This window comes from Equus przewalskii, chromosome 1, assembly GCF_037783145.1.
Source record: "Equus przewalskii isolate Varuska chromosome 1, EquPr2, whole genome shotgun sequence".
Classification (NCBI taxonomy): domain Eukaryota; kingdom Metazoa; phylum Chordata; class Mammalia; order Perissodactyla; family Equidae; genus Equus; species Equus przewalskii.
The window spans coordinates 17,908,672-17,921,951 of record NC_091831.1 but is presented as its reverse complement, the minus strand read 5'-3'; the positions used below and the strand labels follow the sequence as shown (position 1 = coordinate 17,921,951).

At 35.3% G+C, this 13,280-nt stretch overlaps 1 protein-coding gene across 1 annotated transcript in view; it reads left to right on the top strand.

Annotated features, from left to right (window-relative positions):
• NHLRC2 (NHL repeat containing 2) overlaps positions 1 to 9,900 on the top strand; it is a 60,537-nt gene extending 50,637 nt beyond the window's left edge. Inside the window, exon 11 of the mRNA XM_008506805.2 lies at positions 2,181 to 9,900. Within this exon, the coding sequence (XP_008505027.2) occupies positions 2,181 to 2,437 (257 nt within the window). The 3' untranslated portion in view covers positions 2,438 to 9,900. The remainder of the gene's footprint in view (positions 1 to 2,180) is intronic.
• The last annotated feature ends 3,380 nt before the right edge of the window (positions 9,901 to 13,280 follow it).

Here is a 13,280-nt window from a genome sequence, read left to right as displayed (position 1 = left end):
CTCTGGAGGTCATAACCAGTCCTCGACTGCCATTTTCACTGTTCTGCTCGTGTCCATTTGTCTGAGAGCATTGCGTCAATTGGAGATGACTGTTAATTTCTCTCTGTGAAATTAAAGAGCTGTGTTTTGATTTTTAGAATAGGTTATTGACAAATTAACATGTTTAACTCTGTCAAACACAAATTAATTAACATTGAGTCATTGGAATACAAAATGTAGATAGTATCAAAGGAAAAGTGAAGTAGTCTGCAGAGAAAATTCTCAGCCATTTTATCACTTGTCCAAGATATTGGCTTCATTTTTACTGAAAGCAAATGAGCTTTCAGGCAAGAGTTCTAAGAATTTAAGTTTTTGAAAATTCTTTATTTTATAGGGTACATTTGTACACCTATGATTAAAGGACATTTTTTCTTCTTGGCCAGTTATTTAGAGACAGAAACACTTATTTTTAGCTAAATTTTGGTCTGTATAAAGTTGTCAGCATATGTGAAGGTTTTAAGCCAAAAAAAGGCAGCATAAAAGCACCACTAGCATATAACTTCACAAATCCTGCCTGTGATGTATCAGAAAAATATCTAAAGGAACATTTTCTGTGTTTTATTTCTAGAATTGGACATTAAAACAGCACAATTTATTATTTTCCTGTTTTGGCTTAAAGGATAAGAAGTTCCCCACTAATATGATGTCTAGGTAAATCAAACATTAAATAAAATAAAACATCCTCCTCAGTCCAGAAATAAGCAAAGAAGTCCAAAGAATTTTAAAGAGAATTTGTAAAGAATTGCTTAAGGCTCCTACATAAAAACTTTGCACTTAACTCTAGATTCTCACCTTCACTTTCTCCTTACTCTTATTTGACATATTTTTCTCAAATTTGATTTTTCAACCAGCAGAATATTAGCAGCAATAAACTAAAGGAGAGGTGGAGAGGACCAGTAGAAGCAGCTGCCTGAGTCTGCTGACTCTTCCTAAGGTCAAAAGAAAGAGACAGAAAAGCTAAAAAGTAGACACACAATTTCATCACTACTCAACAGATGGTCCATTTTTTGTCCATGTGGTCCTGAGTCGTTGATAAGTCATTAGATTATGTTCAGTGTATTATATTTAAGATGGCAGGAGCACATGTCCTGCATTTCCCAGATGCTGGCTCCATGTGTAACTCCCTCTAAAGCTACGTCAGGGTAAGTATTTGCTTCCTCAATACAATATGTGTGTTCCTTCTGAGAGAAGGCACTGGATGGATAAAGACATTTAAAAACTTTTTTTTTTTTTCCCTTCCCAAAGCCCCAGCACACAGCTGTATATCCTAGTCTAAGTTGTTCTGGTTCTCCTATGTAGGACGCCATCACAGCTTGGCTTGATGAGTGGTGTGCAGGCCTGCACCCAGGATCTCAACTGGTGAACCCCGGGCCACTGAAGCGGAGTGCACTAACTTAACCACTCCACCATGGGGCCGGCCCTGATTTAAAACTTTTAATACTAGAAATCTTCAAGATGTTTAGTGGTTTGTTAGACTTTTGTTATATAGATAATCTTTGTGTTTAAGTCTTGGAAGAGTTTTATGTATTAAAATGAGGTAGACAAAATCTCTTAGTTTTTACGTTATTTGAGCCCATCGGAATTATGCAGTGTTAGTTGTTTCTAAAAAAGTTAGTCTTATTTTTTGATTATTACGTTTGGATATTTAATAGTTCGTCAGTCCTAACTTGAAAGTCACTGCGGAGTTGCACATACATTTGTATTCCCTAGATTGTTTTACAGTTTTAGTATTATATTCCTGAAAAGTTTTATCTGGTAAAAATGATCTATTTTCTGAAGCATCCTATGTTTATTTCTAGAAATTAATAGGTTTCATTTTTAGTTTCAGGAATTAAGGGTCTATAAACATATTTGCAATATTCAACTTGATTTCAGTAGACACAAATTTATAATTTATCTTACAGTGAGTGCTCAAAGGAAGAATTTTAATAATTTGATATCAAGATCATTAGACTGGGGACTTCTCACGGGTGTTGTTGTATCTTGTTTATATTTATGTCCTTCACACAGAGCATAATGCCTGGCATTTGAGGCTTTCTGTAAATATTTGTTGATTGAATGAATGTAATCCTCGTAAAGTTTGTCTAATCTCCTACTTGTCTTCTTATGCAGTCTTAATAATTTACCTTTTTATTTGCTAGGCAATGAATGGCTTCTTCAAGGACAGATACCATCTGGAGAAATAGAGAGCATTTCCAATCAACCCACAATCTCACTACAGATTCCTGGAGATTGTGTATCGCTTGAAGCTGTTATATCTGTCAGCGTGTTTCTTTACTACTGTAGCGCAGACAGCAGTGCCTGTATGATGAAGGGAATTTTGTTCAGTCAGCCTTTACAAATAAGCGCTACGCAACAAGGTTGCATAGCTCCAGTAGAGCTCCAATATGTATTTTAGCAAGCAAGCTAGCAACTCACTCGCCACAGGCACCTGTTCGCCATCCTTCCCGTCACTGTATCTTATGAAAAGAAACTTTATTTCTGCCTCTGGATACCAAGAAACCCATTGCTGAGTTCTAGCCACTGATCTTAAAATAAAGCTATGCTCCTTATTTATTTATTATAAACCGATTCCTTCATTCTGGGTGTGTTCCAGCTGAGTCGTTGACCATTATTTGAACCATGATTTTGTAATCGATGCTGCTATTTGGCACAAGACTTAAGTCCACACTACAGTATAGGATATTATCATGAGATAATTTGCAGTAGATACTGATAACAATAATGATACCAAATATCTTAACTAACTTTTTCTACCTTTATTAATTGTGAACAGCACATTTGAATGTGTAAATTTCACATTCACCTTACAGGGAACCTAAGATCCAGTCCACATGTCAGTATAAGGACACCTGCCATTCAAGGCATAAGGTCTGTTTTAAGCCAAGACAAAAAAGGTCTTTTCATCACAATAGGGGTTTAAAGAGTACCTAGGTGGTAAATATGTTTGTTGTTCTCTTCTATGGTTTTCTTGGTTGAGATATATTTAAAAGAGAATTTCAGTCTATTTTTATTATAAATTATTTGCTATTTTAACATACCATTATTAATGCCTTATAACTCTATATGGAAGAAGTTAAAGATAGAGTCTCTAAAGACATACAGACTCATTCCTTTTACTTTCTTCTGAATGAACACAGTCTTACCAGATAGTGAATGCGTCCCCAGAAATATTGAGTTTCAAGAAGAGAGGGCCCGAGGGACACATTTCTGTCTGTGATACTATTTAATGATAAAGAATTAATTGTGACAGCTGAATCTGATGTAAATGGGTATGTATGTTGTCTTAGAAATTTACATTTCACCTGTAAGAATTGAATGCAGATTTGTTGAATTTTGGGTTTTTTGGTTCCCATATTCAGAATTTAAATTATGATCATTTATTGTGATGTCTTTAAAAATCATTTTTAAGCCTTCAAAGTGAAAATTTCAATGTGAAGCACTTTCATGGTGTTAATGTGTATAGTAATCCTAATATATTACTCTTTAAAATATTTAGGCTGAAACATATAGTGACTTGATGACACTGTTTCGGGGTTTTTTTTTAAACCCCAAAAGAGATAGCTACTAGAAGTACTGAAAGTTTTTTTATTACCATAATTTTTCTTTATGACTATTTAAAAGTCTATTCTTGTTTTTACTAAAACTGATTCAACGTGTTTGTTATTTAATCAGCTTTACAAGATTTTAAAAATGTCAAGTGAACCATATTTATTCAATAAATATTTATAGACAATATGCCATAATATGCCTTCCTCCCCCCTTCAAAAACAATGCTGAATTTGAAGTGTAATCTTTTAAGCATCATCATCTGCCCGTTTCTTCATGTTTTTTTGAAATATAGTTTTGAACATACTGTTTGCTGTTTTTATTCAGGTTACCTAAATCTCTGAAGGAGGGAAATACATAGATCATGACTCTCATTTAATTTGCACCCCGCTAAAGCTATTTTTAGAGAGAAGTATAAATGTAAAGTTAAAAGCAATCCTATTTGAAATTATATATAATTACCTCATAAACCTTTTCTCTCCACAAAAAAAAAATGTGTTGTTCTGTAATAAAAGGATATATGATATTAATATTCTCTTTTATGGAGAATAGGCCGTAGTCATTTTTTAATCTCGTTTGATTATTATACTTCTCATTTCCAGTTGGACAAGATGAGGATATTTTGGCTTAATCTTTTCCTATTGAAAGACATAAACAGTTTCACTCTCTAAAGGAAGTATATCTACTTTTAACTTGCTAATTCAGAAATACCTGATAATTAATTTTTCAATATTATACACAAACACACATACAGTATATATTTTCATGTACACTAAAAATCCAAAATTATTTCTTATAATCTATTAATATTCCCTTTGTCTAGACAAAGTTTTAGGTTAGTATTAAGCTTATACTTAAGTTAACTTTCAAAGTACAATTTTATTGAACATTCTTATTCTTAGTCACCAGTTTGCATTGTTTACATTCAAAATATTATTTATATGGGTTAGTATGATTTTTTGTAAATCATGCTAAAGCAATATAAATAGGTTCCTAGAATTTCTGACTAATACAAACCTCTTACATAGAGGAAGCAGCAGAACGTTTATTTTGAAAAACTTCTTAATCCTTGTAGGCCTTCAGTTTTCTATAAGGACTCCTGTATATTTTTTTTAACTTTTGCTTTTATTCATGCATAAATTTTTATGTCCAATGCTAGTTTGAAAAGAGTAAAGTTGTAGTGTAAGTCACCTTAATCGAAGTGCCAGTAATGTGGCATTACACGCACTTTGACATAATACCTAGAATCTTTGCCCTAGATTATTCTGCTGCTTTGTCACTATTTTTTCTGTCACTTTTTGTGGTATCATTTCACAAGTAGAGTTGTTTGTTCTGAATTTATGCTCAGGATTGATATGGTCCCTGAAAAGAGTTGTGCTTATCTTGAATATGCTGTCCCAAGCAAATATGTAAGCTATTCACAAGGGAAAGCTACAGTTTCATCACATGTGAGGGTCACTTTGGCAAAGTTCAATGACTAAAAAACAATTTTCTCCTTAACTGTGCTAATAATATATTTAGTTATAGTATTATCAGGCCTGCAGAAAGCTATAAATCTTAAGATAGCCAAAAAAAAGTTTAATGTGTGTGGATCAGCATATGTGTCTCTGTCTATAAATGTATGTGTATATATATATATACATAGACAGATACAAAAGAATTTATCGCATAATTTTCTCTCATGGCCAACGTACTGTTGAGCTACTGAGTTTAGTTACTCTCTGCTTGTTTTTCCACAGTTGGGAAATTGGGGAAGAAATCAAAAATATGTATCTCTGTAATATACTTTTATGCTTGCACAAAAGTTACTACTAGTTTATATCTGCCAGTTAAGACTTCAGCCTAGCCATTGTATGTGGCTTTCTGTTTAAGAACAATCATCAAAAACTAAATTCCATAGTTCACAGTTACATAAAAATATAGGCAGAGGGACTGTGTCTGCAGTGGTTCTCCTGAATGGTGGAATTATGGCTATTTTTATTTTAATTCTACTTTTTTGGTTTTTTTTTTCAGTGAGCCATGTGTTATTTTTCCAGAATTAAAGATTCACAATGAACTGCCTAGGAAGCACTTATTTTGAGTACCTCTTTCTTCTAGAGTCACTTGTTACAAAGATCAGAACATAGTTTGGAGCTCTTTGATCCAGCAGTTCTCTGAAGTATGTGATTTGGTGAAGACAGGAGTGCTGATGGCCCTTCTTCTGGTGTTTGCTGGTGTCCTGTGGTGTAGTGGTAAAGGGCGTGGGCTTTGCAGTCCCTTGGATTCTAACCCTATAATTGGGGCTACTCTACCTGCCCCTGTTGCTTTAAGGATTCAATGAAGTCGTGTTTGTAAAGCATTTAGTAATTAATGAAACTGCTAGTTAATGGTTTAGTTAATAATAATGATAGTATTAACTTATGGCCATAAACACATGTCTTGACATTTTTCTTGCAACTGCAATTTCTAAAGTAAATTCTTTCTCTACCAACTATTTGCTATGTTAATGCTCTCCACAGAGTTGGGATTCAAAACAAGAAATACAATTTTATAATAAAGCATATTACTATTTTATAAAGGATATTATTTATAAAGAAGCATACTTACAGTTTTATTAATTTTTTTAAAAGGCCTTCTGGACCTGTGAGTAATAAACTTCCTTTGAGAGGGTCGAGACATACTCCCCCTGAATCACATGCCTATCCCGTACTCTGATGGCGCTTCACAACATCTTCCCAGTGCCTTTATGCATTTTGCCTCATATGAGCTTCGAAGTAACCTTATGAATCAGACAAGTAGATGTTCTGTCCATTTTACAGATGAGAAAACAGCTTTAGGATGTTGGTGGCAAATCTCAAGATCTGAGCTCCCAGAGCGCCTGATGCTGGGCGGCGCCTGGGATGAGCAGCTGTACTCAGCCCATTTTGTTGATGACTGAAGGGTGAACAGTGAGTGGCGGGTCTTTTATTTGAACACAGGTCTCCTAATTCCTAGCTCTACTCCTAGATGTGGAGAGAAAACAAACCGTGGAATTAAGAGACTTCTTCACTTTGTGACTGCTTTCTTATTAAGCCTTTGCAGTATTTAAATAAAGGGATAAGAATAATAGCCAGATTTATTGACTGCTTCCTATGTGCCTGGCACTTTCCTGAGTGTTTTGTATGTAGTAACTATTTAATCCTCACAACCACCTTATGAGGGAGTTACTATTTTTTTCTTATTTCCCTGATGAGGAAACTGAGACACAAAGTTAAGTTATAAGCAGTCACAGCGACATAATCAAGATCACGCATTTAGGAAGTGGCCAAGCCTGGATGAGTCCACTCAACCGCCATGCTGCATAGCCTCTCAAAGTACAGTTTTAAAAACATAAATCTTTCATAGTTATATATAGTAACTATTCAAAGAACCAAAAAAGTCCTAGTGATGATTGTTTTTAAAGTTTAAATTAAATCCATTTAATTATATTAGCCTTTGACTTTTCATTATACACACTTATCCTTCAGGGCTTGGAACAGTCTGTATAATTGTTGTTTCCCAAAAGATTTTATGTAACATTCTTTGTTAAATTCAGATATTATCCGGAGTTTTTCTTGGCAGATGGATGTAATAAAGAATTAAATAGCTTTTCAGTGTTAGTTCCAACACTGCTATTTTTAATTGGTCTTCAAAAGGTAATTATAAGACCTTGTCATAAAGTGTAACTGAATTCTTAGCACAGGACTGTCTCAGACCCTGAAAAGCTTATTCATAGTTAAGAAAATTTTCTTTTAATAACCAAAGTGAGCTCTAGAAACATAATATTTGGCCAATCTGTTAACACACAAAGTCCTCTGCTTACTTGCTTCATAAATAACACTAAGGTATGTAGACCTCCACAGCAACCTAAATCTATGCAATCTATTGTAATGTTCTCACCGGGTCAGCCTATTGTTCCGGCTTTAGATGCTATTAAAAGGAGTGAAGTGAAATGCTACATACTACTGATTATGATTCACGATCATCCAGGTACAGGAATCTAGACATCTTTTCGTTGTTAAATAGTTTGCTAACTTAAATAATATTATTAGGATTTGTTATAAAATCCCCTTCCTGAAATCCATAAGGAAATGTACATCAACTTAAAAAAGGTAATAATGTCGTACTTCAGAAGTAGAATTCACTGTTAATCACTAAGATTTGCCCCTTTTTCTCCTCCTGTGGCACATACATAGTTTATTTAAATGAAGAATTCACGCTAATCCTAAATCACTGTTTTGTCCTGAATAATTAAAAGTTTGCTTGTTTCCTGTCTCCTTGCAACAGAGTAGTATAAAGAATGATATTGAAAGTTAGAGACTTGACTAATCCGCCCATGTATAATCCAAGACCAGCAAACCATGGTCCTTGCCCGTGGTAGCCGGCCAGTTAGACTGGCTGCCTCCAGCTTTCACTGAGCACGGAGAGCCTGGGTGAGGTGGAACGGGAGGCGGCGCTGGTCAGCTCTTCTGACTGCACCCAGTCTGTGTCTTATGGTGCTGATTTGGTTTAATTATTTTCAGAGGTTAGAGTTGGCAAGTGAAAACCCTAGAGACTTGTGGAATCTTTGCCTAGTTATATTTATTCATTGTCTGGTGTGTCCCTCTTCTTCCCTGGCATGTCACTCTCGAGTGTACCAAAGGATGTTTTGTTCTGTTGAAAGCCCCACAACCAAAAGGAAAGAATCACAGGTATTTCCAGAGCCTTCCCAGCCCGTGCCAGCAACGGTGTACTAAAAAGCACTCAACAAGCACACAGCCGGCCGAGCAACCGCAGCGTCCAGAGCATTTCCTAACTGTCAGGGCCTCCTATGAATTGCTTCCCCTTTAAGCCGCAACCTGTAGACCTGCTGTTGTCCGCTGATACAGGGTTAAGCAAAATAGTCAGATTTTTTTAATGTTGAAAATTGGAAACTGCGTTAGATGGGCAAACAGAATTTATTACCTTTTGCTTTTAATACACTTGATTACATATTTACATTTGAAATAAAGTGAAATGAGACCTCATAATACTAAGAAGTAAAGAAAAAAATCAGCCCTCAGATTTAAATGTGCCCAGTTTCAACAGTATTTTTATGATTCTTTATGTGCTAGGTTCATGAAAAATATATATTCAAGTATATAGGGCAAAACATCAGTTGATAAATTATGGTAATGAAGAATAAAAATAGACACGAGCCTTTCTGAAAATGTAGGACTCTGCCATGTATCTGTCTTCTATTTTTAGAGATTGTAGTCATTGTTCTCAGTCCCACCATAAATATATTCGTTCTGCAAGCATGTACAGGATGGGCTGCTGTTGTGTTCATTACACGATTCGAAACACACACATTCTTGTTCATGAAGAGTTGGAACGTCCTGTCCATGCATGTCTGTGATAGGCATCGTCCACATCTACCTGTAGAACACGTACTCCTGTTCCTCTCCACACTATAGGCTTCCCTCTCTTTAGAAACAGTAGTTTCTGTAGAAGTTTCAGTGAGGAATGATGGCTATACAAAAAACATGTAATTTTGTGGTAAATTTTTTTTTCTAGAATTCCTATTAATATCTCAGTTTCCAAAGGAGAACAGTACCCTATGTGACTTTAAAATTAATTTCTCTCTACTTTGCAGTATGCCTATTATATTTTACATAGGTTAATTAAAAAAAGTTTGAAATTCTCACTGTTAAGATGTATTGAGAGCCAGTTTAGAAATGTTTTCTTTGCTGTCATTACTTTACATGTAGATTGTGGACAAATAAAAGTTTGCTGTGTGATTGAGATAGAGGTATATATATAATCACTTTCAAATTGTAACGTTTCATAAATTTGTCAAATTTTAGGCTCTCATCTTTTGTGTGGATAAAGTCGTGACTTTATTTCTGAGAACAGAGTTGGTCTGCTGTGCTGACTTCATCTCTGTCATTGCAAAGGATTGATGACACTTGTTTTTTTCTCCAAAGATAAAAAATGCAATGAAAATCCAGTTTACAAGTTCATATATTGATATTTCCAGACATGGTGTAGTTCTAAAAGAATTTACTTGGTCTGCATTTTTTAATTGTTTCTTGTAGACAGATTAATATATTTTTATACAACACTATTTCTACATTCATTTCAAGACTATTTTCAGTGACTTTTTCAAGTGCATGTGTTAACAGCAGATCGTTTGGAATGAACGTGCAATGGCCTTCGTTACCAACTCAAAAGAAGTGTAATACATGTGATTATAGAAGGAATGTGTTTATACTGTACACTGAAACCTAATGCCTCTTTCCTAAAGCTTTGTACATTTTTTCACAAAATAGATTAAATATTTTCTCTCTAAAACCATGTTTCTGTTTTTAATATGCTTTCTGTTTTAGATAATTTTAACTGCTTAGAAATTTGTAAGTCACAATTTTTTATTTGAACTAAGGAGCATAATACTTAGTTTTAAAAATAGCTCTGGGGGCTGGCCCCATGGCCGAGTGGTTAAGTTTGCGCTCTCTGCTTCGGCAGCCCAGGGTTTCGCTGGGCGTGGACATGACATCACTCACCAGGCCATGCTGAGGCGGCATCCCTCTTAGCACAACCAGAAGGAGCTACAACTAGAATATTCGACTAGGTACTGGGGGGCTGTGGGGAGAAGAAGAAGGAGAAAAGATTGGCAACAGATGTTAGCTCAGGTGACAATCGTTAAAAAAGAAAAAAACTGCAAGCAAATAATTCAAATAAAATCATGCTATCATAATTACAATAGAATTTTTTAATACATTTGGAAAAGATGATCTACTTGGTTAATGATGTTGGGAACATTTAGAAAGAAGAAAATGGATCTCTACTTGACACTATACACAGAATTTGAAAGGAATTAATGACTTAACATAAAAAATAACAAGTGCCAGAAGAAATAAAGGAGAATGCATTGTTGGATTTGGGGATGGCATTTCTGAGAATGACCTAAAACCCAAAAGCAAAATGGGAAAGACTGATATGAATGACTACTTAAACATTTTGAGCATCTATATAACAAATGAGAACAGAAACGAAAAACTGAAAGAAAATATTTACGAAACTTAAAATGAACATAGAATTCGTATAATATGTGAGGAGCTCCTGTAGGTCAAAAAGAGAAAGATATCCCAATTGGAAAATAGGCAAAGAATATAGGCATACAATTCATAGAAGAGATACAGTAGTGAAAAGATGTTCCATCCCACTAAATCAAGAAATGCAAGTCCATTCATTCAGCTATTTATTGAGCACCTCTTTTATGCTCTGTTCTAGGTCCGGTGATAAATGATCCAAGCTCTTACTCCAGAGCTTGCGTTGTAGTTGAGAGGAGAAACAAGAATGAATAAGTAAAAAAGGCTCATTGCTATAACAAGGCAAATAGGAGAGTCAAGGCCTCACATGGAACTTGAATGATGAGAAGGAGGTAATCACACACCCACCAGCAAAAAGTACATAGGCCACTAGGCCACTGTTTCCCAAAGTGGTTCTACCAATTTACATTCAGGGCAGAGTATGTGAGAGCCGCTGGATGCACATTCTCTCCATGCTGGATTGACAGACGAGTCTTTGCCATCCAAATGTCAGATATCTCATGGCGGTGTTGATTTACATCATGACCTCCAGTGAAGTGGAACGTTATTAGCCATACATGTTTCCTCTTCTGTAGAAAAAAAAAATGCCTATTCATGTCTTTTGCCCATTTTTCTGTTGTCTGTGCGCTTACTAACTTGTAAACATTCTTTCTCTATTCTTGATTGCAAGTACTTTCTCCAAGTACATAAATTACCTTTTCATTTTCGTTAAGGCGTCTTTTGTTGAGAAAAGGTTAATAAATTTAATATAGTCAATTTTTTCTTTTTAAAGTTAATGTTTTTTGTGTCCCATTTAAAAAATATTTTCCTACACCAAGCAATAAAAGATATTAACTCATCTTCTACGAAGAATTTGAAAGTTTTTAGGTTTTGTTTCGAGTTTTCTGACATTAAGTCCTTAATCCACCTTGAGTTGATTTTTGTATATGTATGAGATAGGAATCCAGCATTGTTGATTTACATGAATAAACATGTTTTCTACCTCCATTTATTGAAAGGTATTTCCTCATTAAAATGACCTGCTTCCTTTGCCACATGCCAACGCTTCATACATGGATGGACCTGTTTTTGGGTATTAGGACCCAATGATTCCACTCGTAGGCATATATACAAGAGTGCTATATTCCAAGATTCATATTCTAGAGAGTTCACAGCAGCCATGTCATAATAGCAAAAACTTAGAAATAACCATTGTCAGAAGAGAAGATCAAACCAGGGTCGGCGGGGGGCGGGGGGGGGGGTGTCCCCAAAAGATTCCACTCAGCTGATACCCTTTCCATAGAATTTTAAACAACTAAATGTACTTTAGGAATACATAAGATAAAATTATGTCAAAAAAGAAAAACAAGGAAATAACTACCAGATTAAGAATAGTGGTTACCTTGGATGGGAGGGGGCAGGAGATGAGATGAGGGTGACCATTAGATGTGAGTTTTCATCGAGATCCTAGCCTTTGTGTTGGGCAGGGGTTTCAGGAGTTTTTATTAAGTGTTAAGAACCAAGGATCACAGATAATACAATTTCGTGCACCTGCATTCCATTAAGAAACAAAAGGCAATGAGGCAGGTACAAACTTGCTGCACTGAATGGGTGCCAGGAGGATGGAGATAACCTCTGAGGGTAGAAGGCAGCCAAATTTTGAGTGATAGGGTTCTGATTTCTCAAAGTTCAACTAGAAGCCAGTGAGGAGTTTTAAAAAAGAAATCATGTAATCTATGTTTTAAAAGATCACTATGGCACTATGTGAAAAATGGATTATGAGGAATGGGGCACAGAGAGTGGAAGCAACTAGGAAGCTATTGTTTAATTAGTCCAAGTAATAAAGAGCTAATTATGAATTGGGCTCATATGGGAGAAGTAGATAGAAGTGACACATTTTAGAGGTAAAACCCATAGGATTTGCTGATAGATTTGACTTTTTGCCCATGAAATTGGCAAGATTTAAGAAGTCCTGGCGAGGGCACATGGAAATAGGCACTTTTGTAACTATTTGAAAGAATATAAATTGTACATCTCTTTCAAGGGCTATTTGGCAATATCTATCAAAATTTTAAATGCATAAACATTTTCACCCAGTGGTTGCACTTACAGAAATTGATTCATTAGAATACTTGCATATGTGCACAAAAGCATGTCAGCATTATAAGAGTGAAAAGCTGGAAACAACCTAAATGTCCATCAGTAGAGGAAAATTAAGTTAATGATCCATCCATACAATAGAATGTTATGCAGCCATTAAAAAGAATTTTAGACACCTATTCGTACCCATGTTAGCCAAAAAACGTTTCAGAATTAATGTAAATATTCTATTTTTGTTTTTTAAAAACTATATATATTATCAAAAAGGCAAAAAATAACAACTGTTGGCAAGAATGTGGAGAAAAGGGAACACTTGTGCACTGTTGATGCAACCATTATGGAAAACAGTATGGAGTTTCCTCAAAATATTAAAAATAGAGCTACCGTATGATTCAGCAATCCCACTTTTGGGTATTTACCAAAAGCAAATAAAAATACTAACTTGAGGGGCCGACCCGGTGGCACAGAGGTTAAGTTCGCACGTTCCGTTTCGGCAGCCTGGAATTTGCTGGTTTGGATCCTGGGTGCAGACATGGCACCGTGTGG